Source organism: Aotus nancymaae, unplaced genomic scaffold (assembly GCF_030222135.1).
Source record: "Aotus nancymaae isolate 86718 unplaced genomic scaffold, 86718_ANA_hifiasm-v0.15.2.pri h1tg000049l, whole genome shotgun sequence".
Lineage (NCBI taxonomy): Eukaryota > Metazoa > Chordata > Mammalia > Primates > Aotidae > Aotus > Aotus nancymaae.
Window position 1 is genome coordinate 33478260 of NW_026988463.1, and position 25738 is coordinate 33503997.

At 57.9% G+C, this 25738-nt stretch overlaps 1 protein-coding gene across 1 annotated transcript; it reads right to left on the reverse strand.

Moving 5' to 3' along the window:
- Positions 1–557: 557 nt before the first annotated feature.
- On the reverse strand, positions 558–25092 carry PRODH (proline dehydrogenase 1). The gene is made up of 14 exons (XM_012454219.3): positions 24814–25092; positions 19285–19493; positions 14691–14725; positions 14073–14222; positions 11979–12043; positions 11679–11795; positions 11187–11266; positions 10219–10300; positions 8551–8643; positions 8282–8428; positions 7102–7277; positions 5663–5761; positions 1202–1290; positions 558–1125 (listed from the first exon to the last, which is right to left on the reverse strand). The coding sequence occupies exons 1-14, from the start codon at positions 25084–25086 to the stop codon at positions 938–940; spliced, it is 1803 nt and encodes a 600-aa protein (XP_012309642.2). The 5' UTR covers positions 25087–25092; the 3' UTR covers positions 558–937.
- Positions 25093–25738: the final 646 nt, after the last annotated feature.

A 25738-nucleotide genomic window follows, 5' to 3' on the forward strand; every position in this document is an offset into this window, starting at 1 on the left:
CCTCCAGGCCTTTCCTGCCCCAGCCCTGGTCCCAGGATGCTGTCACTGCCTTCTGCATGGGGCCCCCATCCAAGCCCCAGGGCCTGAGGACCACATTCAGCCTGCTTTGTGGGGCTGGGGGCTGGAGAGTGTGGGAGAAGGCAGGGGGCTGAGTGTGTACCTGCCGCAGCCTGGTTAGTGTCCTGTGGGAACCACTAGGAGGAGCCTGATGCAGGTCATGGTTTGGGGGGGTGGTGTAGAGGACTCAGGATGCCAGGGAATGGCCTGAGGAGGAGCCCCAGGGGGAGGGGTGTCAAGCCCACCTGGGGAGCTTGGCCTCTGCATCTTCATGAGTCCCCTCCATGCTGCCCTGAGTGCAGGGGCTCTGCTGGGTCCTGAGTTGTGGAGTCAGGGTTGGGGGTGTCCAGCACCCTGGGTGGCTAGGTCTGCACAGGGCCTAGCCTCCAGGAACAGATGACGCTGGAGGCCAGAGTCTGGGCTAAGACTTCTGGGACCCTGTCTGAGCCCCTCCCGCTTGCTGTCCAGAGCTGACCCTGTGTGGGGACAAGGGCTCTCAGTTGCAGGAACAGTGGTTTATTGACCAGGCAGGCTTCCCCAACCCGGCCACTGCTCCCTGAGGGGCTTGAGCTCTGTGGGCTGGCCCTGGCAGAAGGCAGACAATCCTCTAGGTCCAAGGACATGCGGGTCACGGAGGTAGGGGCTTGGGCCCACACATCCAAGGAGAGTTCCCGACAGTTCCCAGCAGCTTTCTCAGGCAGGGATCAGATTCGGCCCACACCCTGGGTGAGGCTAGGAGGCACCTGGCCCACATCCAGCAGCTCTGAGGTGTGGGGTGAAAAAAGGTGAATCTATGTGAGGATGGTGATGGCCTGGAGGGACAAGGATCCCTGGAGGCCACAGCTGAGGTGCCTGGAGGCCGAGGGTGGGCTCGAGGGTGCTAGGCAAGGCGATGGAAGACGCTGCCAGTTCGGAGCCGCCGCAAGAGCTCCAGCCACAGCAGCTGCCGCTCTCGACGGGCTCCCTTCATGAGGCTGCTGTTCTCCAGGGCACGGCGGGACAGGTAGGGCAGCACATCCATCACCGGGCCGTAGGGCATATACTTGTACACGGGGTAGCCAGCCTGGCCTGCATGGGGGAGAGATGCGCCATGAGGCCCAGGCCCAGCACCCCACCCCACCACACCAGGGAGGGCCCCACTCACCCAGCGGGAAACTGATCTGGTCACACATGCCTAGCAGCTGGCCAAAATACACCTGGTGGCCAGCGGGATGCAGGCACAGCTCCTCCATCCTGTGCAGGTGAAGCCAGGAGCTGAGGGCCAGTTCCAGGACAGGGTCCCTGTCCCAGCTCTGAGTCTGTCCTGCCACCCCAGGTCCCCATCTATACTCTCCAGACTTCATCCCCTGTGAGGTGGGGCTGGGCTATGGGCTCTGCCCAACTCTTCTCCCTGGGGAGGCTCGGCCCTAAGCCAGCAAGGCCCCCTTCTTGCCATCCCCACCCTCACCTCTCCTCCACCTCCCTTCTTGGAAGTGCAGCCCTTCCTGAGGCCCTGACCCACCCAGCAGCCTGCCCCACAGGGCAAGGAAGCTCCTCAGCTCTCCTGCCATCCCTTCCTTAAGTCCTTCCAGGGTTCTGCGGGGTGACTGGGCTCCAGCCCCTGCCCTCCCACTCCTCTGCCCCATCCCCACAGCTGCTCTGTCCCACACGGCTGCCACCAGCCCCCAAGTCCTTGGAAGGTGGCTGTTCTGAATTGAGATGTGTTGCAAGTGTCAAATACTCAGGATTTAGGAGACTTTGTTGTAAAATAATGCAAAATGCCACATCGCTTTTCTAAAAGCAACTTGAATACAATTTGAAGTGGTAATATTTTGTATATTTTGGGTTAATTAAAATGTATTACTGAAATTCACTTTCCCTTTTTTTTTTATTTTTTATTTTTTTATTTTTTTTTTTAATTTGAGACGGAGTTTCGCTCTTGTTACCCAGGCTGGAGTGCAATGGCGCGATCTCGGCTCATTGCAACCTCCGCCTCCTGGGTTCAGGCAATTCTCCTGCCTCAGCCTCCTGAGTAGCTGGGATTACAGGAATGCGCCACCATGCCCAGCTAATTTTTGTATTTTTTTAGTAGAGACGGGGTTTCACCATGTTGACCAGGATGGTCTCGATCTCTTGACCTCATGATCCGCCCGCCTCGGCCTCCCAAAGTGCTGGGATTACAGGCTTGAGTCACTTTCCCTTTTAACGTAGCTACTAAAAAATCTTAAATTACAGATGTGACACTGCTCAGATAGGGGGTGGGGGCCATCAACTCTGTCCTGACACCACCCCTTATAGGGTTTTACAAAAATTATCAGGGTTTGAAATTTCCATGCAGTGACAGTTCTCAAGTTTCATCTCCAGCTTCCTATATCCAGGTATCCCAACTTAGCTGGTCTGCACAGCACTCCGCCTGCTCCTCACACATCACCCGGGTGACTGGCAGGGCCTGTGCTGTGCTTCCCACTCCCTCCTCCAACCCACCCCAGCTCAAGCTCCCGGAGTACCCATCAGCCATAGGCCCTTTCCCTCCATCCCTGGGCTGGGTTCCAGCGTTGGGACCACCCAGCTAAAGCAGGCACCCACCTCTGCCATATTGCCCTGATCTCCAGCTGTGCCTTCCTCAACCTGAGGACATGAACCCTAGAGCCAGGCTGCCACTGCTGGCTGCCCCCTCCCCTGCTGGTGTGCACAGCCTCTGCCATGTAACTGCATTCCTCCCAGCTTAGGGCAGCAGCTCACTCCACCTGGCATCTGGCCTTGGCCTCATGAGGCACTTTGGCCAACAGGGAGGTAGCAAAGGTGACACAAGCAGAGGCTTGCCCTATCCAGGCCTTCTGGAAGCTTGAGCCCACCACACAATCAAGCCTGGGCTGGCCTGTGGGACACTGGATACAGGACACAGTCTCCTTTACTGCCCCAGCCATGAATGAGGTCATTAGGTCCCACCGGCCCCAGCTGGTCACAGGTGTAGGAGGGACATGGGCGCGGCCAGCGGCAGAAGCACCAGCTGATCCAGCCTGCCTCTGGCCCACGGAACACGCCACTGTTCCAGCCTCTAAGTTTGGGGTTGGTTTGTTCCTCGGCCAAAGCTGACTGGGGTTGTTTGAGGGTAGGTGGTGTGGTGGTCTGGGCCCAGCATAGGACAGAACAGCCACCGTAGTCTAGAACCACTTCCCCAGGGGAGGCAGGTTCTAGACTCAGCTACCCAGCCACCCACAGCAGGAGCACAGAGCTGAAGCCTGCAGGGGTCCACCCTCTCAGGCGTGGTATTGGTGTCCAGTGGGGGAGCCACTGCCACAGCAAAATAGTAAGGACATACAGGTTCTGGGTGGGGTCGGGGGGAGGAAGCTGAAGAGAGAGGAAGCCCTGCTGAGGGCAGGCTGTCCTTTTAGAGTTGGATGGTGATATGCCTAGTCAGACTGTGAGTCCACCAGCATTGAGAGTCCAACCAGAGGCTGGGAGTCCTGATGGTAAGCTAAGAGGACCCACCACCAGCTCCCGAGTGCTGGGCACTGCTGGCCACCAGGCCTGTGCATGTGGATGAAGTGAGTCTGTCCCATCACTGACACATCTATCACGATTAGGGGAGGATCGGGACACAGAAGATGGTGTGCTGCCATTTCAGGCCATGAAAAAGCAGCAGCATCATGAACAGAGGCCAAGTGTGGACGTCACTGAATGATTTCCGAGCCGTGAGTCAGCTCCCCGAGCAGGGCCAGGATGTGTCCTGTTGGCTACAGCCCTGGCCCTGCGGCTTCACAGCTCCTTGGGGAGCCCCCTCGTGCCTCAAGTCCTGGATCTGGGGCACCCTGACCTGCTGTGGAGTGGAGCTCCTGCTCAACTCCTAGGAAGGTGAGAGCCAGCGAGGCTGCTGTCCAGGCCCCCAAGGGTTCTGGGGGTCCCATCCCTGGAAAGACAAAATCTGGGAGGGGAGGGGGACCTAGGACCCCCATTGTGGGCATAGCTTGGGCTTAGGCATGAGGTAAGACCAGAGTGACGGTACTGGAATATCCAAAAACGGACTTCACTTAACTTCTGTATTTGACTTGTTAGAATTCTACCAAAGTTGGGCTCCACGGGACGAACAATTAAAGAGAAAACAAACCATTGCATTTCAGATGTACTAAAATGTTAAGGGAACGGCCAGGCATAGTGGCTCACACCTGTAATCCTAGCACTTTGGGAGGCCGAGGTGGTGGATCACTTGAGGTCAGATCGAGACCAGCCTGACCAACATGGTGAAACCCCATCTCTACAAAAAATACAGAAAGTAGCTAGGTGTGGTGGCATGCACCTGTAATACCAGCTACTAGGGAGGCTGAGGCAGGAGAATCACTTGAACCTGGGAGGCGGAGGTTGCAGTGAGCCAAGATCTCGCCACTACACTCCAGTCTGTCGACAGAGCAACACTGTCTCAAAAAAAAAAAGGAAAAGAAAAGAAAGAAAAAATGTGAAGGGAACTGCTTATAAATGAGGCAGCACTATGGAGGCCTCCTGAGGGACTGGATTCCAACACTGCATTTGTACCTTTCTGGAGCCATGCAATCCCCTAATGAAATTTCATTTTTTTTTTTTTTTTGAGACGGAGTTTCGCTCTTATTACCCAGGCTGGAGTGCAATGGCGCGATCTCGGCTCACCGCAACCTCCACCTCCTGGGTTCAAGCAATTCTGCCTCAGCCTCCTGAGTAGCTGGGATTACAGGCACGTGCCACCATGCCCAGCTAATTTTTTGTATTTTTAGTAGAGACGGGGTTTCACCATGTTGACCAGGATGGTCTCGATCTCTTGACCTCGTGATCCACCCGCCTCGGCCTCCCAAAGTGCTGGGATTATAGGCGTGAGACACCGCGCCCGGCCGAAATTTCATTTTTTAATTTGGAAGTTTAATCCGTTTCTAAAAGGCTGGGTACAGTGACTCACACATGTAATTCCAGCACTTTTGGAGGCCAAGAAGGGAGGATCACTTGAGGCCAGGAGTTTGAAACCAGCCTGGCCAACGTGGTAAAACCCTATCTCTACTAAAAATACAAAAAATTGGCCAGGTGTGATGGCACACACCTGTAATCCCAGCTACTTGGGAGGCTGAGGCATAAAGAATTGCTTAAACTTGGGAAGCAGAGATTGCAGTGAGCCGAGACCATGCCACTGCACTCCAGCCTGTGACAGCAACATTCTGTCTCAAAAACTAATAATAATTATAATAATAAAATGTTACTTTTAAAAACCAAAGGAACTGCAAAGAGCCTTTGCGCTCTCACAGTGCAATGTCCAGAACAGCAACAGGCCCAGGCCTGCGGGACACTGAAGCTGCCCTCCAGCTCATTTCACCAACCTACCCCACAAATGCCCAGCTGCACCCAGCACGTTGCTCTGCCCGCCCTGAGCTCTGCGCTGCTGCCAATTCTCCCCAACCACAGGAGCCAACAGCTCGGGGTGGGGCGACAGTGCAGGGCAGGGCACACCTAGCTTGGGGTGGGGTGACAGTGCAGGGCGGGGCACACCTAGCTCAGGGTGGGGCGACAGTGCAGGGCGGGGCACACCTAGCTTGGGGTGGGGCGACAGTGCAGGGCGGGGCACACCTAGCTCGGGGTGGGGTGACAGTGCGGGACGGGGCACACCTACCTGCGCAGCGTGAAGCGCACTGAGTCCTCGTTGTGGGTGGCCACCATCACCTTGGCCTTGGCATTGTGCTTCAGCTCCTCCAACACGTGGTCCAGGCACCTGTGGAGAGTGCCATGTGAGCCCAGTTCCAGGCCTGCGGTCGCCTACGCCTCTCATTACCAGCTGCACATGGTGGATGCCAAGGCCAGGCGCAGGGCCATCCAGTGAGCTGGCTCTTTCCAAGGGTGCCCACAGCATCGGGAGGAATGGGAGCAGCATCTGCCCCTCCCAGCACCTCATGAAAAAGAAAGACCAGCAACCAAGAACAAGTGAATGACGTCTGGGGCAGACAATTCGCTCAGAATTGGGGAGCAGCATCCCTGCATCTAATGTGCCGTGACTCGGGACCAGCCCAAACATGCCCATGAGTCTCAAGACAGACACAGCTTTGCTTCTGGGGAGGGGTCCTGCAGTGTACCCTTGGCCCTGCAAGGAAATGAAAAGGAAGCAGGTCCATAGGCCGCAGTGGGGGTGGGCATCCCAGGGCACCAGGACGCATGAGCAGTATAGGCCTCCTGCAGCGAGGACACTCAGCAGGCTTGACCATGCATACATTCTCCCTAATCCAGCAATTCCATTTCCGGGAACCTAGGACAGCTGCATCCTCCGACACAGAACCCCTGACAGCCCGTGTGTACTACAGACGGTGACAGTATGTCCAGCGAGTCCCTATGACAACCACGAGACTGAAAACCAGTAAGATCAAACACGCTGGACACACAGCCCTGGGCACCCCATGCTGGCTGTTAACAGTGCCGCTCTGCAAGCCCACACAAAGGGACCCAGACGGAATTTGAAATGAAAAACGCATTGGGCAGAGGACACACTGTACAACACAAACAACAATGCTGCAGATGTGTGCACTGTGGCACAACATGCCAACCAGGAAACGCTTGGGGTCTCTGCATGTGCAACATGCACACACACCTCTAAGGAAAAGCCCATGGTCGGTCGGCCTGTGCTACATGAAAAGATCACCAAGAGAACTAGAGAGTAAAAGGAGGTGCAGAGCAGCTGACGGGCGATCCCACTGCGGGAACTGAAAAGCAAACAGGCTGAGCCTGCGGGGCAGGGAAGGCCAGGCTCTCATGCACATCTCTGGATCTAAGTGTCTGCAGGAGCCGGCTCAGGGAACCATGGCCGATTTTGCTTTGTTCAATTGGCATTTTTATATTTATAAAAGAATAACCTTAATGTTTTTGAAAAAGCAATACATAACACAAAAGCAGAGGAAATATCAGTTCTGACCTCAGGACACACGCGGCTGCCACTCCTGCTGGGGGCTTCTGGCTTCAGCAGGGTGGGACACGGCCAGCCCCAGCAGCCTCTCCAAGCCCCTCCCTCAGTCCCGGTTTCTTGGCACCCCGCCCTGGGAAGACAGGTGCGGGAGAGCTGCGCACCTGTGGTACATGGCGTTGGTGGCCTCGTACGTGGGGTTGATGGGGTCCTCATAGCCGATCTCTGCCGCACAGGCTCGCTCCTGGGCCATGTATGCGCCCCGCACCAGCTTGGACCCAAAACACCAGCCCTCACGGCGAGACAGCTCCACATCCAGGGTCACGTTGTCATAGGCATCCTGTGGGGCCAGGGCCAAAAGTTGCAGGGAGCCTGGGCAAGCCCAAGTGACAGCAGGATGGGGCCTTCCTGGGCCCATGTGCCCCCAGGTGCAGTCACCAGAGCTGGGCAGCAGCTGCCTGGGGAGGTGCCGCTTAGGGCACCTGGAGCAGGTGTGGTTGAGGATAGGCCCCCAACCTCTGTCCCCAAGGGGAAATGGCAGTGGGGACATCTGCAGCCTCCTGTGTGGCCAGTGGACAGCCCTGTGGGGGCAGCCCAGGCACCAGTAGCCATCACGTGCTCTAGACTCCCAGGCCAGCCATGGGAGGGGTGTGTACTGCGGGCTCCTACCTGGACCCCTCCCCATGCCACCCTGTGTCCTCTGGGCACCAAGCTCACCCCTGAGAGCTCTGGACCTGCTAGGGTCAAGCAGCCTGGGGCCCTCAGGCTGGGCTGGGGGTCCTGCCTCGAAGCACCCCTGGGCTCCCTGAATACATGCAACATCCTGGGTGAGTCCTTCTGGCAAGGGCCCAAAGCTTTCATCAGGTTCTTAGAGGGATGCTCAACTGAAAACAAGCTTGAGGAAACGGTCACATGAAGCCTTCCAAGGTGGGGGTTCCGGGCACATCTAGTAGATCCTCATAAGGATTACTATCTTCCTCCTGCTCATTAAACACTCTTGGCTGGTTCTGAGAAGAGGAGGGGCTGCAGGCAGCAGGCATCGGCAGAGACCTTTCTTCTTCCTCCGAGGCAGTCACCCTAGCCTCAACCTCCTCTGCAGGCCTGGCTGTGGCCACCACCCAAGGGCCTCTTTCCTGGACCCTGGGGTCTGCCCTGAGTGAGCTGTGCTGCAGAAGACCCCAACATCCCCTCGGGGGCATGGCCCACTCTCTCCTCCATCCCACAAGCTCCCTGGCAGGTGCTCAGCATGGAACCAGGCAAATACCATGGAGCTCAGATGAGAGGAACCCCTCCTGTGGCCAGCCTCCAAGCCCCCAGGCAGGCAGGGGCTGGGCGGGAGCCAACCTTGAGGTAGCACTGGTGCGTGTTGAAGATGAGCGGCCTCTCCACGTTGAACCTGCGCTGCATCTCTAGCGTCAGGTGGCTGATGGCCGGCTGGAAGTAGGTCTGCTCGGCGTCCACCATCAGCCGCACGCCCACCTCTGTCGCTTTCTGAGAGGCGCAGGGGAGGAGAGGGGGAGCAGCTGTTGCTCAAGTGAGGCAGGTGCCCTCCTCTGCTGCATGAGTACCAGGTCCCCAGGGCCCCAGCCCTCTGCCTGAGCAGGGCAGCTCACCTTGGCCAGGACGTCCATCCGCTGCAGCATCCTCGTCATCTGCAGCTCCTCCTCCTCAGTAAACCGGGACAGCAGGGGCTCCAGCTGTCCTGTCTAGGAGCACAGCACGCAGTCAGGCCACAGCAAGGGCTGGAAAGTGCCACCCCAAGGCCCAGGCTAAACCTCTCTCACTGTTCCCGACCCACGGGAACCCTCTCACCCCGCCATGAAGGGCTGGGAGGGAGGGCCAGGGGGACACAGCAACACAGTGTCCTGGAAACCCCAACCCAGCCAGTGCACTCTGCCCTACGCGGGGCCTGGTGGCGCCACGATGGAGCTCAGTGCCTATGCCAGTGGGCCCCAGGCTTAGTCCAGGCCTGCACCCCAAAGCGTGTACTCTAACAGCCTCCCCAGTTCCCACCGAGGCCCCACCATTGTGGGAGGGCCCCTGCAGCTCCCATGTGACACTGAGGAAGTGAACATGGATCACCCAATTATCAAACAGAAGGGCTCCACCCAGAGCAGGGAGAGGGCCCAGGAGGAAGAACCCCTGGCTACAGGCAGACAGGATGGCTGTGCAGCACTCACTGACACATGGCTGGAGACCAGGGCACACTCCAGGATGAGGTCTTCAAGGAGCTGGTGCTCAGAGGCCATGGGGACCCATCCCGCAGTGTCCCTGCAGGACTGGGCCTATCACTCACCCCTTTGCTGGCCCCAGCAGCCTTGTCTCACTGGGCACAAACAGTACCTCTCGATCCCTTGCTACACCATGCTAACATCTCCGACAGCTGGCGGCCTTGGTGCATGGCTGCACTGTACATACTGCACCCCGAGGCTCTGGGTCGGGAGCTCTAAGTTTGAGGCTGGGCCCTTAGTGGACCGGGGCTAGATGTGTCATGGAAAGCTGCCTCTGCAGAGTGTCTTCTGAAGGTGATGCTATTCTTTCTTCCAGTCCCCGCTTAGGTTGTTCTTTCAAGCAGTCTGCCAGTTCCTGGGCCCCCTCCCACAGGCAGAGAAGTCTCATTCCTCTCCCCCCAGCATACAGGCTGGCCTGGTGACATGCTTCTAACAAATGGTTAGAAGAACTTGGCAGAAAAACACCGTGTGACTCCTGAGGCGAGGCAGGAAAAGGCAACCCAGCATCTGCCTGGCTCTCACGTCTCAGGGGACACCAGCCTTTAGAACCCAGCTGCCATGTTGAGAGAAAGCCCAAGCCACAGCCAGCACCAACTTCCAGACATGTAAATGGGTGCCTCCACCAGGACCCAGGCCCACTACTCTGTGAGTACTGCTACCCAGGAGACCCCAAGGGAGGACTGCCCAGCCGAGTCCTGTCAACCCCAGAACCACGAGGGAGAAGCAGAGTGACTGTTGCCATCTCAGGCCTCTGAAGTTTGGGGTGACCTGATGCACAAGGACAGATGACTTAGGGAAAGCCCGCAGACACCCTCTCCTTGTGGTACCTTAAGGCTCTGCATGGGTCTCTGTCCCACCAATCCTGTGGACATTAGTGGGTTTGTCTTCTTCCCCGTGGACCATAGGGGCTCTGTGGGGCCATAGTGTGTAGTGACCTTGGTCATATTACATCCCCAGGGTGGGCAACAGGAGACACTTGGGGCACGCTGAGTTCCCTTCTTAGCTCAGCGCCCTGCTGAGCTGGGCCTCACGGAGGAGCAGAGGTGTTACCTGTGCATTAGGGACCATCAGGTGCTTAGAGAGCTTGGTCCTGCTGTCGATGAGGCTGCTCCAGTCTAGCAGGTCCACGGTGCTGTGGGAGGAGGCACGTCAGCAGAGTGGGTGACCCCACCTGTGGGTGCTAGGGTCTGGTGGAGGATCCAGGCCCAAACCAGTCCGTTCACCAACCACCACAAAACCCACCTCGGTGTGCATTTTTAAAAGACAGAGAAAATGTAAATATTGTTATCCGTTTAAAAATTTCAAATCAGTGGCATGCAGTGGCTCAAACTTGTAATCCCAGCACTTTGGGAGGCTATGGTGGGCAGATCCCTTGAGCCCAGGAGTTTGAAACCAGCCTGGGCAACATGGTGAGACCTGGTCTCTATGAAAAATACATTCATTTAAAAAATGTAAAACTAAAACACAAACAGTCCTGCATCTAGGCAGCTATGAAAACACTGAGTACACTAGGGCTGTTTTGAGCTTGTGGAGAGGCCAAGCAGAGGCAGCCAGGCCAGAGGCGGACATAGCTACAGGGAACCAGGGCGGACACAGTGGGCAAGCCTGGCAGTGTGTGAGGGGATGGCTCACTACTGCCCCACCCCATCACCTCCCCACTTCAACTGGGGGCCCTGTCCCTGGCCCACAGGATGGGATGTGGGGCTCTGACCCTTCACCTGCCAGCGTGAGCTCCAGGGAGGGCTGAGAGTGACACCTGTGCTCTAGACCCAGATAATTCTAGAAGGAGCCCTCTCTGGGGTCTCTGCTGGCCCTATGTCTACCCTCCACAGCCCAGCCCCAGCCTCCGGGACTCCTAAGGCCGTCAACTCCCGCTGTGTGAAAAGCAGTTCCTTCAGCACTGTCATCCCCAAGGCCCACCCTCTCAGGTAGGGCAGCCAGGACTGGAAGATGCCGCTGGGGCTCTGCTGGAACCATGGCTGATGGTCACGTCCTCTCGGCCTGGGGGCTGCTCTCACCCAGACACTCCCAGGGTCTCTGCTGTGAACCAGTCCTCAATCTCAGCCCTGGATGCGATGCTCATCTTTGCGATGCTTTCCTTGAGAAGTGAGAAGGCCTGGATCAGTCCCATTCACTCACATTTTATCCTTCCTCCAACCCATTGGCCTCTGGTGCCATGTTTGGCTTTATTCATTGTTAGCGAGAATGGGATCCATTTCTGGTTTCTTTCTACTGCAAAGACAGGTCTATTCCCGCCCTGATGCTGATGCACGCCCACTCCCTGCCCAGCTGGCTCCCCAGCCCTCCTGCCAACATCTCCTCTCTCTGTTCAGAGTCCCTCAGACCTCCTCTTCCTCCCCAAGCCAACCCCAGGAGCTGCGGAGTGAGCCCTATGCCCTGGATGAGTTCCCAGAACCACCTCAGACCACTGCCCGCCATCCCTCACTGTGGGCCCCCACAGTGCTCGCGCCCTCACAAGCCCCAGGAAAGGACAAGGGGGGCTGTCCCACCTGCAGCACTGCCACCTCCAGCTTGGTGTCCATGGCAGCCAGGCCCGCCTGCCCTTGCTCCGCAGCCATTTGGTGAAAGAAGCATCTCCACTTGGTCAGCACGTCTGAGAACTGCTGCTGCAAATTCAGGCCTGAATGCCATCTGCACACACCTGCTACCTGCCCCAGTCCCCCCACACAGCCCCTGTGGCCAGCTCAGGCCTCTAAGGCACAGGCACCTGTGCTTTTAGTGGATTCCCACAGCTGCCCTGAGGACTCGCCCAACGCCAGACTCTACAGGTGAAAGGTTACAGCCCTTACCAGAAACTGGGGTCTCCCCAGTAGCGTGAGCTTAATGGCTAAGAAGCCGTCATCGCTGGCTGCACCTGTCAGAAGTCACAGGGAAAGCCTTGAGGGCCCTGAGAGGTGCAGGGAGGCAGCACAGGGTGGGACTGGGAGGGCTGGGGCCTGGCCAGCCCGCAGCAGGCTCCTGGCACCACCCCATACCGCCCATGAAGGCCTCACACATGGCGCTCCAGAGGCCCTGTGGAGATAGGAGGAGGCTCCGTAGCGGGGTTTGTGTTTGCCATGCAGGTGCGGGACAGCGGTGGGCACAGGAGCTGCCTGTCCCCTGCCGAGCAGCCCCCATGGGGTTCCTGCCTCAGTTTCCCCCCTGTGACACCAGCACCACAGGCTGCTCACACCTGGGTCACAGGACCCAGAAACACCAAGCATAGCTAAGACAGAAACATCCCAGCGAGGCCGTCTTGCTCAGGCCTCTGCCCCAGAGCCGGGCTCTCCCAGGAAGCTCTGATGCAAGAGCAGGCTCATGCCCCCCTCCGCAAGCAGCAGGCCCTGCAGTCCCACCCTGTCCTCCAGGCCAGCCCTCCTGCAGCATTCTTGCCACTGACACTTCTTTCCAAGCAACACCAGAAATATTCCTTTAAAGCGAACGGAGATCTTACCATCTCATCGTGTTTACCACCACCCCAAAGGAGCATCTGCTTCTGCAGGGCCTTCTCCTTCCGTCTGCCCCGGCAGAACACGAAATGGGCGAGGAGAAGACACCCCTCACCCTGATGGCCCAGGATTCAGCTGGCCACTCTGACCCCCGCCCCAGTCAGGACGTGGCTTCCGAGCACTGCTCAGAAAGGCCAGATGCAGTGGCATGCGCCTGTAATCCCAGCACTTTGGGAGGCCAAAGTGAAAGGTTCGCTTGAGCCCAGGAGTTTGAGACCAGCCTGGACAACACAGCAAAACACCATCTCTACAAAAAATATAAACACAGCACTTTGGGAGGCCAAGGCAGGCCGATCACTTGAGCCCAGGAGCTCCAGGCCAGCAAGGGCAACATATTGAAACCTCATCTTTTTTTTCTTTTTTGAGATGGAGTCTCGCTCTGTTGCCCAGGCTGGAGTGCAGTGGTGCTATCTCGGCTCACTGCAACCTCCGCCTCCCAGGTTCAAGCGATTCTCCTGTCTCAGCACCCGGAGTAGCTGGGATTATAGGCGCATACCACCACACTCAGCTTATTTTTTGTATTTTAGTAGAGACAGGGTTTCACCATGTTGCCTGGGCTGCTCTCAAACTCCTGAGCTCAGGCAGTCCACACACTTCGGCCACAAAAAAGTGCTGGGATTACAGGCATGAACCACCATGCCGGGCCGTGAAACCTCCTTACAAAAATTAAACAAAAAAACATAGCCAGGTGTGGCAACGTGCACCTGTAGACCCAGCCACTCAAGAGGCTGAGGTAAGAGCATGGCTTGAGCCCAGGAGGTCTAGACTGCAGTCAGCTATGATCACACCACTGCACTCTAGCGTGGGTGACAGAGCAAGACCCAGTTTCATTTGGGGAAAAAAAGAACACAACAGGCCTGGGACCCGCTGCCCTGATGGAGGGCTGCTGGGGCCAGCATGGGGCTATGCAGAGTCAGGTGTATCTCTAACACTGAAGGACACTGGGCCTTGGTGACCTCTGGCTTCTCTCGCCCTGGAAGCAGTTGTTCCCCCCACTTCTGGCCCCCAGGGTTGGGGTCAGGGAGGGATTCACAGGCAGAAGGTGCGGCACCAGCTCCCTGAACGGAATCTCCACCCTGGGCTAAGGGTGGCTCCACAGCTAATGTGGACCAACTTCCTGAAGCTCCTGGTCCTGACCCTGAGTCAGGGAGAAGGGTGGGGAGCATGAGGCAGGGTCAGGGAACAGGGGGCTTGGGCGGGGGCAGGAGGTGCCTTCTTGGAGACAGCGGGGTCCCTCAGGAAGGGGCTGAACAGTGTGGAACCCAAGTGAGACCGGAACCCAGCCCTCTGGCTCCTGTGCCAGCTTGGCATTCACCCACCAGCACCTCCATGAGCCCAGGGGTCTGCCCAGGCCAGGGCATGGCAGGGGTATAGCTAGCAAAGAGAAGGCCCCACCTAAGGCCTCGATGCAGCGCAATAATGTCTCCATGTGGCTGTCGCACTTGGCTTCGTTGGCATAGAAGTAAGTGCGGGCACTGATGACGCCATCCCTGTGGTCCCCAAAGGCCCGGTGGGCCTGGTATTGCTTCTCCAGCTTATTCGTGCCTGGAATGGCGAATGCACAGCCTGGGCACAACTTCAAACACCCACCCCAGCACCGACATGCCAATGTCCCAGAGCCCCTGCCCTTAGGAGGGCCCCAAGGGCAGTGGCCTTGCCAGCTTGGCCCCAGCACTGCACTGCCCCATAACTCCCATCCCCAAGCCCACCCTCCTCTCTGCACCAGGCTCTTCCACCTGGAGTGCTGTGTCCCCCTGGCTAAGCCTCCTCATGAGGCCAGGATGGCAAAGCCTCCTTAACAAAGGCCTGGGTCCCCCAGGAGGTTGTGAAAAAGAAGCAGGGCGTCTCTCTTCAGATGCTTGCAAGTATGTCAGAGCCCAGAGCAACAGGGCAGGTGCCCTGGACATAGGAACCCGGGTACCAACTTGTGCCCCAGCCTAGACCCTCCTGAGCCACCAGGCGGTGTGCAGGTTGGGGAGGGCATCTGTTCATGCAAGGAGGCCTCTCACTCACCCCTGCCATCCCTCTCTGCAGCTGAGGTGCAGGACCTGTGGGAAGGAGAGGGAGGGCAAAGGTCAGGGTCACAGCATCTGGGCCCCAGACACAGGCAAGTTCTCACTGAGGCTGCCTGGAGGGCCTCACCACAACCCCAGGGGAGGGCAGGTTCTAAGGGCAGGCTGCCACCCTATCCTGGGGGGGAACACTTGGGCCAGGGAGGGGCAGCAGTTTATGGGCTGTTGTGTCCTAAGGTCTCAGGAGCCTGGGGCTCCTTGTGGGTGGAGAAATCCAAAGGATATGCCTGAGTTCTCTGAACAGCCCAGAGCTGGCCCCAAGTACAGGAGCATTCCTGGTTCCAAGACAGCCAGCCAGGGCTGAGAGGAACGGAGGCTGGAAGGCACAAGCACACAGAGGTCCCCAAATCCCCAGCGAGGCCCCCTTCCTCAGGCCTCCGCCCCAGAGCCAGGGTCTCCAGGCACCACTGATGCAAGCGCCAGATCCTGCCCTGCACAGCCGGCCCTGCAGTCCTGCCCTGTCCTCCAGGCTGGCCCTCCTGCAGCATTCTTGCCCCTGGCACTTCTTTCCCAAGCAAGAACCAGAAAAATTCCTTTAACGTGAAGACAGATCTTACCATCTCATCTTGTTTACCACCACCCCACTCCAGGTTCCCGTCACTTCCTAGTAATGCCAAAAGTCCTGGGCCTGGGCCCCTGGCTTGGGCACCATGAGACCAGTGAGGCCAGGATGCAGGCTGCCCTCAACGAGGCTGGCCACGCTCTGCTCAGCCAAGCCCCTGTCCTTCCTGCAGATGCCTTCCATTCCTGCCTGGCCAGCACCGCCATGCCCACCAGCCCCTCCCTCCTCTAGGGTGCCTGGCTCCCCTCCAAACCAGCCCCGCACCCCTGCCAGAGCCACTGTCAACACCCTCTTTCTCCTTCTCCTCATGACCACAATCTGCTTCCTGGCACTTGGTTTCGGTGCTGTGTCATTCAGGCTAACAAGAGTGGCTCTTAAATCTACTGTGACAAAGTGACCATGGTCTGTCTCCCTGGCCCCAGGAGCAGCTCTGTGGGCCATCTGACTTTGTATTCAAAGCCTGATGAAGTCAGTGATCATGGAGAGAGCTCGGTTGAATGGCCAGCAGGATCCATAGCTTCCCTGAGGCTCCCTAGAGGTGCTTGGAACCATGGGGGCAGCTCTGCCCACACTCACAGGAAAGGACACGGTATCCCTCAAGTCCTGGGAAGGGTAAAGGCAGAGCAGTGGTCAGTGAGCTGCATCCAAGAGGCCTCCACGTCAAGGGGTCTCAGCTGCCCACTTTCCACCTAGCTGTTCAAGGAGCAAGCCCTGGGCCAGGAGCTCCCACCAGGAGGCCTTCCCTCCCACCCACTCCTGGGCAGCCCCACATGGGCCAGGGACTCCCCACACACTGCCAGGGCCCCTGAAGCTATAGCCCAGGGATGGGAGCTGGCAGGCAGATATGCTCTGACTGCCTTGTGCTGACAAAGAGAAGTAACCGAAGAGGGTGGAATGTCACCGTGTGACTAGGGAACAGGCAGGCAGCACAAGACCCCCTGCCTGAGACAGGGAGCTCCTGGGCCCCTGGCTTAGGCACCTCAAGACCAGTCATGAGGTCAGCCCCAGGACCTTCACTCCGAGGCTCAGGTACAGCCAGTCAAAAGCTATCCCCAAGGGGGACCCATTGTCTATGCTAAGGCCGCCCCCACAGGGAAGAGGGGGGCACGTGGCACTGGCAGTCATGGGACGTTAGAGGACGAAGGGTGAACTGGTGGATATGAGGCCCTGATCAGGTGGGGACCACATGGCAATGCCTCATTAAAGCCGGGACCCACCTCATGCTCTCCAAGCCCCACCCTTCATCACACCCAGGGCCCAGTCTATGGAAGGGCACATGCTCGCACATGTGGCCACAACCCAGGACACGGAGGAGGGAAGAGTGACAAGGGGACATGGGGCAGAGGAGGACAAGCAAGAGACAGCAGGAAGACCCTGACCACCCCCTCAGCCTCTACCAAACTCAGCTCTGGGTGGCTGTCCCTGGTGACGTGACGCCTGTTTGAAACAAGCAGAGCATGGGGGTCCACGCCCCACCCTTGTCCAACTCTCCCCTGGAGGGAAGCCCAGCAAGCCCCTTCCTACCTGTACCCCCCTCCCCAGCTCCCCTAGTCCCTGCCTCCCCAGCCCCTCACCCCAGCCACTTGCTCAGGACACACACTGCACACATATCCCAAGTGAGCTACCTCAGCCTGGGAACCAAGGCCCAGACCCTGCCTCCAGCCAGCCCTGGGCCTGCACAGCCAGACCAATGCCCCCATCCACCCACTAGGGTGTCCTCTCACAGCCCAATCATCGGGAAGATGCCTTGGCCCTGCCCCATCCCCAAGCCCTCACCCTGCTTGGGGGCCCCCTGGAACTCCTCTCCTGGGGTCGGGTGGGCCCTGGCCTCTGGGAAGCATGGTCCCACCCCTCTCTGGGTGGGCACTGCCTTTCTGCACCTCCAGCTCCCACCTCCTCCTTCTTTCTTGGGAGCACTGCTGGGACTCACTTTGCTATGCTCTCAGGCGCCTCCACCCTCCCTGGGCCTCTCAGGGTTAGGCCAGCACCACCCCACATGGCCTTAATTTGGGGCCGTGACCTCAGCATCTCTCCCCAGAGCAGAGCCCATGGGCCTTGTGACAGGAAGGTAGGTTAGGAAGGCAGATCTCTAAGCAGTTCCCTGCACTAGGGTCTGTGTGACTGGTCACTCCTGGCCACGCAGGGCATGCTGCACTGTGGACATCAGACCAGCGCTTGCAAGCCCAGCTCTACCCCCAAGGCTCAGGCCCCTCTGAAGGCACAGAGCAGCAGAGCTGGGTGGGTGTCCTCACCACGCACCCCTGTGAGGACAGGAAAGAACCCCACCCACTTCCCAGAGCTGAAGCAGGGCCCCTGCAGACAGCAGCCACCAGCAGCAATAGAGGTGCAGCCTTTGTAGGGCAAGGGACTGAGGCTAAGGGCACAGGTGCCCAGTCCCCTGGCAGAGTGGAGGCCAGCCGACTTCCAAACACTCAGCCTGCAGGGCAGGGAGGAAGCCCGGCAGGACCACCCTGGGAAAGGAGTCTTCATACCAGAGGCGCCTGAAGAGGAAAACCCCATTGTGAAACCAAGTCCCCACCAGACTCCTGAGGACACACAGGCCATTGGTTATTCAACAGACAGCTCAGCAAAGGCTGCAGCCAAGGGCCCAGGCAGCTGTGAGGCCCACAGGGCCAGCTAGGAACACAGTGGGGTCCAGGGACTGGAGAACCCCACCTTCAAAACAGCCAATCACAAGGCAGGGGCTGGGCTCTCCTGGCCAATCCTCCCTGGGCAGCTGGCGGCCAGCATGCTGAGGCAAGGCACGGACATTCCGTTCCGTTCCTGGGACTGGAGGCCTCATGCGACTGCCTTTCCTTCCCCTTCCCAGGTCAGCCACCTCGGGAGGGGCAGAGCAAACACCAAGGCCTGACAAGGTCCACAGAGCGCCTGTCCTGAGCCTCAGGTGGGTCTGGCCCAGCTGCTGTCAGAGTGCAGGAGACCCAAATGCATAGGGAGACATAGGGAGATCTCATCTTTACAAAAAAAAATTAAAAATTATCCAGGTCTGGTGGTGCGTGCCTGAGATGAGAAGATCACTGAGAAGGCTTAGGCTGCAGTGAACCATGCACCACTGTACTCCAGGCTGGGCAACAGAATAAGACCGTATTTTTTAAAAAATCGTGGATAAGAAAACAAAACAAGAATAATATTTTGTCACACAAGAAAATTATATGAAATTGAAATTACTGTGGCCCTCCTAAGCCAGAATGAAGCCATTGTGGCAGAGAAGGTCCAAGGCTAAGAGTCTGTGCTATCTGGCTGTTTACACAAACATTTGCTGACCTGATGGAGGAGGCTCCACCATAGCCTCTCTTCTGCAGGGATTCCTGATCCACAGGCAGGTCCCACTGCCTGACCCTTGAGGGGCCCCAGCCTGCCCTGTAGGTGTGGAACCTCCCAGGTCTGGTCCTTGCCCCAGTGGAGAAGGGAAGTGAAGCCAGGAGCAGTGTGGCAGGCCAGCCTGGAGTCTCCTCCTAGAGGTCACTAACCTGATACAGAACCTCTTCACTGGACAGTGCGTGTAGAGGGTGGTTGGTACCACCCTGACCTGCCCTCCTGGGCATCAGGGCAGAACAACCAGACCATGTTGCCCTCTGCTTCTTGGAGCAGTGCCTGGTTCATGGGAGATCAGGCAAGATCAACCATTCTTTTCAAAATGCTTGGTTCATGTGCTGGTGCCTCTGCCCCGCCAGGCAGTGGGCTAGATAAGGCCAAGGGTCATTCTGTGCTCAGCCTCCTCAGGCCTCACACACACCAGACCTCCCATGAAAGCCCAGAGCTGTCATCCACATGAAGCAAAAATGCAAGAACTCCAGGCAGAACCCAGGAGGGTCGTCAGTATTTGGGCTGACCAAGCCTTGGCCTCCGCCCAGCTGAGGCTGAAGCCCAGCAGCTGGACACGCCCCAGCCACTCCCACTGGGTGCTCCGGGGTCATCATCAGAGCACCCGCAGACACCCAGCAGGTCTTACTCCATTTCCCTGTGCTCAGCCTCCTCGGAGCCCAGGTCCTCCTCCACTCCGTAGTCCAGGATGGTGCTGACGCCGAAGGCCCTGTTGTGCCGGATCAAGGGCTGAATGGACTCCTGGTCCTCGCCAGCTACAAAGTGCCCATAGAAGGTCATCTTCATCAGCTTGTTGAATAGCCTCTCACCTAGAAGTTTCCTGGCAACATACAGCAGCTGAAAGGCAAAGGGAAGCCGCTGTCCTGGGCTGCCTGAACTTCCCTTCCCCAGCAGGGCACCTCTGCTCATCCCCGACCACAACATATAACCCCAGCCATGGGGTCTTGATACGGTTCTCTTGGTGACTGGTCTTTCAGTGTTGACTTCATGGTGAAGACCACCCAAAGCTGCCTGCTTCTCCACTCTGTCTATCACTCCAGTTCCCATCCAGGGCAGAGAGACCACAGGAGGTGCTGCCTGCTTGCCTGAGTACACTGTTCTTACCTGGACTCTGCCCCTTCACGGGCCCACTCATGGATCACTCCAGCAGCACAAACTGGGTGCCTGACCACCACTTGGCAGATAAAAAGCAGAATGGCCAGCCTCCCTGGGGACAGCAGCGGGCATTTTGAGACCATTCTCCGCTGCCAAGGAGAATCTAACCTGACTTTCCAGTACTTGAGTGCCCAGATTTTTCAATGTTTTGTTTTCTCTTATCCAAAGTCCCTAAAACAGTGTGACTGACACGCAGGCAGCCCCAAATGGATGCTAAATAACAAACGTGTGAAACTCAGGCTGGGTCTGCGCCCAGCTTGAGGGAGGCATGCCCTGGCGACAAGGACAATGAGCTAGGTGACCGTCCACAGGGCCTGTGAGATGACGCCCACCCTGTAACCCATGGGCTCTTCAGGGTCATCTGGGGCTGACCAGCCACTCTGACGGACGTGCCCCTGAGGAAGACACTGCCCAGGAACTGCTCGGCTGTCTCCTCCAATCACATTTTGCCACATCGCTCATTTGGATGTCCCAAGCTGCCATGCACTAAGCGCACTAAGCACCTTTTATGGACTGGAAACAACCAAAGGAAACCAACCAGAATCTCACAACCTGGTGGTAAAGGAACCCCAAAGGGAAAGGAGGGACTCTGCTATGACTCAGGACAGGGGGATGGGGCAGTGCCTGCAGGGTAGGCCAGGGGTATTTACTAACCTAGATCCAGAAGTGGGGCTTACCAAGGTGAGGAGATGACACGGAGAACTGGGGGAGCTCCAGCACAGGGGAGAGCCAGGGCAGGAAGGACAGGGACGAGAGGCTGCTGGGAGAGGAGGGCTGAGTGCGATGCTCAGAAGCACACCTCCACCCTGTGTCTGCCGCCCCTGCTAATCAGCCCCAACACAGGAAGAGCCTGGGATTTCTCAAACCCGATGGATACTTGAACTCCTTTTTTGTGGGGAGCATCTCTTGATACCATAGTTTCAGGAACTTCTAGTCTAAGCAAAAGCATTAGCAAGTCAAACACTGTTACCCCCAAGCCAGCCCAAGCCACCCCTGAGCACCCACACTCAGGCCCACAGGCAGGCATGGCCCACCCCCACCCCGCCTTACCCTCAACATTGGTGCCCCATGGAGACACCTCCTGACCTTCACCCCTGGGCACGCCATGGGCAGCCCCAAGGACCAGGGTTTCCCAGGCAATCACCCCTGCCTTCCTGCATCCTCCATGCAGAATCTGACTTTACTGCATTTTGTTATTTTATAAAGAGGATTAGAAACTGGAAAACCAGCATGCCGACATCTGAGACGCAATGTTCTCCGACTCTCACTAAGCCTGAGCCTGACCTCATTCCTGCCAGGCAGCACCCAGGGAGAGCTGGGAGGACAGGACGGGTCTGAAACATATCAAAGATCACCCAAGTGGCAGATAGGGGAACGGGGGACCTGAAAACCATCACTTGGCTCAGTCACGTCCACTCTGAACCATCAGAAACACAACAGGAGGGAAGGTGGCAGCTGTCCGCTGCAGGGGCCGGCACAATTGCCACACAGGGCCATGCAGTCTCCCTCTACCTAACTGCTCACCTCTACACAGCCAGCTCCAAGTGAAGGGGCGGGAGCCAGGCTGCACTGGCTCCAGGGATGCTTCCTCACAAAGATAGGGGGCTGTGGGACTGCACAGGGCTGCAGAAGCACACAGGCAGGGCTGCCAAGTTTATTTATTTTTTTAGAGGCAGGGTCTCACTCCTGGGCTCAAGCGAAACTCCTGTCTCAGCCTCCAGAGTAGTTGCAACTATAGGCATGCACCACCACGCCCAGCTAACTTTTTTTTTTTTTTTTTTTTTTTGAGGCAGAGTTGTGCTCTTGTTATCCAGGCTAAAATGCAATGCCTCGATCTTGGCTTACTGAAACCTCCACCTCCTGGATTCAAGCGCTTCTCCTGCCTCAGTCTCGCGAGTGGCGAGGATTACAGGCGCACACCCCCATGCCTGGCTAGTTTGTGTATTTTTAGTAGACATGGGGTTTCACCATGTTGGGCTGGCTGGTCTTGAACTCTTGACCTCAGGTGATCCCTCCGCTTTGACTTCCCAAAATGCTGGGATTACAGGCGTGAGCCACGGCACCACCCGGCCTCAGATAACTTTTAAAAATGTTTTGTAGAGACAGGGTTTCACAATGTTGCTCACGCTGGTCATGAACTCCTGGCCTCAAGTGACCCTCCTGCCTTGTCCTCCTAAAGTGCTGGAATTACAGGCATGAACCACCATGCCCAACCTAGGGCTTGCAATTTTAAAGCTGACTCCAGAACAAAGCAACCACTTTAACACCATCCTGGTGTCACTGATGCCCCCATATGGCACGACCTGAGACCACGGCAGCCCCACATCTTCTCCAGGTGGGGAGATCTTTCGAGGATTTAGAAACTTGCACCAGTAACAATTGTATCGCCTGCCAAAGACTCAAGCGGATGTGTGCAGAGCAGCACCGGTAATGAAGCAAGAGCTGCCTCAGAAAACAGACCTCTCCGACACCAAACTAAAAAAGGAAGGGGTTTTATTATTACGGCCCGGGAGCAAGGCTTTATGTTTTGCCCAAACGGCCAAGCTCCCCTAACAAAGAGAAGCTCTGCCTTTATATAGGCTCACACTCTAGATATTACACGTGAAAGGATCTTAGGTTTACAGCCTTAGAAACAACAAGTGAAAGGGTCTTGGGTTTACAGTTTTAGGAATTACATGTGAAAGGGTTTCTGGTCTCCGATGGAGGAGTTGGGTAGGGGTTTGATCTTGTTTAAGTAAAAACAGTGTGGCCGGGCGCGGTGGCTCACACCTGTAATCCTAGCACTTTGGGAGGCCGAGGTGGGTGGATCACCTGAGGTCAGGAATTCGAGACCAGCCTGGCCATCATGGTGAAACCCCATCCTTAAAAGAAAAAACAACAAAAAAACCAGTGTCTGTGGGAGAGATTCCCCCAACCATGCCTGCTATTTACAGGAAGGTGATTTAGGAGGCGCCAGTCAGCCAGGCTTTTCTTCTATTGAAATGCAGTGTGGAGGTCAAGGGGGAGGTGATCCTAGATGCCTGGGTCTCCTTCCTCAGTAGAGCCGCTTCTCTCCCCTCCCCCCACTCAGGGAACCACTGTCACCATGGGTCCTGCCCCTTCTGTGAGGGGGCAGCTCAGTGTGGTTGTTGTGGAAAACCTGGGACCTAAAACCCCTCAAAAAGTTGTGCTTTCAGGCAAGGGGAGGCCCCAACGCTGTCGCCATCCAAGTCAGCAGCTCAAAGCTCAGCTCCTGCAACCTGACACTCCTGTGGCAGATGTGATGGCCCCTCTGCCCCGGGGCCTCACAGACCTGTGCTAGCTCAGCAGGAGGAATCTCCCCACAGCCCAGAGGGTGAGGGAAAGACCACCCTCTGGCCTGCCCAAGGACCAGGTTTTAGTGAGCAGCTCACAAGCCCAGAACCTGGCCTCTGCCTTCTTCCAGTGCTGAGGCTGCTGACACCCATGGGACCACTAGCAAGAAAACAGCACAGACCTCACGGAGGGGCTTCCCAGGGCACAGGCAGGACCCTAGGGAAGCCTGAGAGAAGTTATCTCTGGACGCCCTGCCTCCTTCAGGTACCCACAGCACCATTCCTGAGGCCTGGCACTTGCCTCAGGAAGGCACCTAAGGGACAGTGGAGCCAACACGTCCCTCCCATGGTCACGGAACAGCACCTGGCATTCCCCTCAGACGACTGGGCACCAAATCCCACAACCAACTCTGCTGGCTTCTCAATGCAGCAACTGCTCTTGAATCTAGACAAGAAAGCGTAGTGCTGTGCCTCGAGAAACCTGACCTGGCACGTTCCAAGCCCCACCTCCATCCCGGCCAAAAGGTGGGCGTGGCTTCTGTATGACTGGTCTGCCCCACCCAGCTGCTACCTAGGTTGCCCGTCCTTCCCTTGGGCTGGGACCTATGGCTGGCCACTCCCTCCCCTGGCATTCCTGCCCCAATGCCTCCTCCTCCAATTGCAATATCATCAGCACTGGCTGCTCTTTCTAGATGCCACTTAGATGTGGGCACTCCCCAAAGCCTCCACATTGCTGTCCCTCCCCCTGCCAGTTCCTCTACCTGGGATGTCCCTTCTCGCCCTCCTGTCCCCTTGGCCTGGGCTCTCCAAGGCCACAGCTTGACCTTAAGGCACTTTTATGTGCACAAGCACAGCAATGGCTTCCCAGAGGCCTCCACCTGCCCAGTTCAGCTCCTTCTTCCTCTACCATCCTCCCTCCACCCTCCCGCCACCACTGATCCTACGCTGACCCTGATGCTCCCCATGGGATTTGGGCCAACAGCATCTGACTCTGATTTCGTGGACCTCTGCCCTCACCTCCCACCTGCCGAGCCCTCACCTAACCTGCAGGTGTGGCTCGGTGCTTCTCATCTCACACTGCCCTCCGCAGTGTGAGGCCAGGGGTGCAGCCCCCGATCTCCGCAGTCTCACCTGAGAAATCAACACAACCCCCCGGCGCCAACAAATGGAATTTGCAAACTCTTCCCAGGGTCACCTTGAAACAACAGTCATCTCTAATACCCCTAGACTGATGTGGCTGAAACAGTGTTCTGCTTGTTGCCCCAGGAAAGCCCTCACACTTTTTAAAGTTACCATGGGCGAGATCAAAGCTGGGCGTCTGTGTGGCTTCCCATTTTCCCCCAACACACTGTGCTCAGAGTGGCTGCGTCTGGGAAGCCGCTAGGTCCCGGGGAGGGGACTCTAGGGTCCCGGGCTAGGAGCCCTACACCAAACTTTTCTTGTGGCAACATGAATGATACTCCATTTTTAATTCCAAGGGACTCTGTTCCCACAGGCGGTATATATCGTAAATATTAAAACGATCATTGTTTTTAGTTGGGAGACTTCGACAAGCAGGAAAATTCGCGAGGTCCGAAAGGGACTGCAGGAAACATCTCCCTTCCGGGCTTCCCTCGCTCCAGGCCAGGAAGCTCCTTAAGGGCTCCCGAGAGGGGCAGGAGCCCCGCGCCCCCGCCTGCACCCCGCGCCCCCGCCTGCAACTCACGCACCTGCTCGTGGCGCGCCAGCAGCGCGGGCCAGGCGCACAAACGCAGCACCAGCAGGCTGCGCACCAACTCCCAGGTGCGCCGGCTGCGGTACGCCTCCTGCGTGTTGCCGAAGTCCACGGTGGGCACCGGCGGCCGCACCGCCTCGGCCGACCCACGTCCTGGCACCGGCCCCGGGCCCGCGGCGGACTCCTCGCGGGAGGCCGGCGCCGTGGACAGCGGGGCGAGGCGGGGAATGCCGGGGCGCAGGGCGGACAGGACGCGCCTCAGAGCCATGGCGGGACGCCGGTACTCGTCCGGGCCGCTTATGTATGCGCTGTGGGTCCCGCCCCGCCCCGGAGGCCCCTACCCGACCTCTCTCCTCAGGAGCCCACGCTCCCGGCCGCGCCCACTCCTCGGGAGCCACCACCTCGGAGGCCCCGCCCCTCCCTGGGATCTGCATCGGCTCCTCCTGAGGCCCCGCCCCACCCTACAGCCCACTTGAGGTTCTCGCCCCGCGCTCCAAGCCGTTCCTTCTCCTCAAGAGACGCGGATCAACCCTAGGATCCCCGCTTTCACCTCTGGAGATCCCGCCCCAGGTCCCAACCCCACCCCTGAGGCTCCGCTCCAGCCCGAGGCCCGGCCCCCGCCTCGGGTGATAATATCCTAGAAGACCCGCGCTTCCTTCTCAGGGGTTCGGCACGCCCTAGAACCCACCACTCCTTCTCCTGAGGCCCCGCCCCGAGCTCCCAGCCGCGCCTACTCCCTGGGTGGCCCCGTCCCGCGCCCCCCAACCCCGCCCTCTCTTCTGGAGGCCCCGCCCTGCGCCCCCAGCCGCCCCTTCTCCTCCGGAGGCCCCGCCTCACGCCCCCAGCCGCGCCCTCTCCTCCGGAGGCCCCGCCCCGCGCGCTGCGGACCTCAGTGCGTCCACAACAGGCCTCGCCCACCG

Excerpts from the sequence above, each read along its gene's own strand:
- PRODH (XM_012454219.3), bottom strand. The coding sequence starts at position 25,086 with ATGGCTCTGAGGCGCGTCCTGTCCGCCCTGCGCCCCGGCATTCCCCGC. Across the intron at positions 12,044-14,072 it reads GCGCTGCATCGAGGCCTTAG|GTGCAGCCAGCGATGACGGC; the intron begins GTGGGGCCTTCT and ends GACTTCTGACAG. Across the intron at positions 8,644-10,218 it reads TGATGGTCCCTAATGCACAG|ACAGGACAGCTGGAGCCCCT; the intron begins GTAACACCTCTG and ends CTGTGCTCCTAG.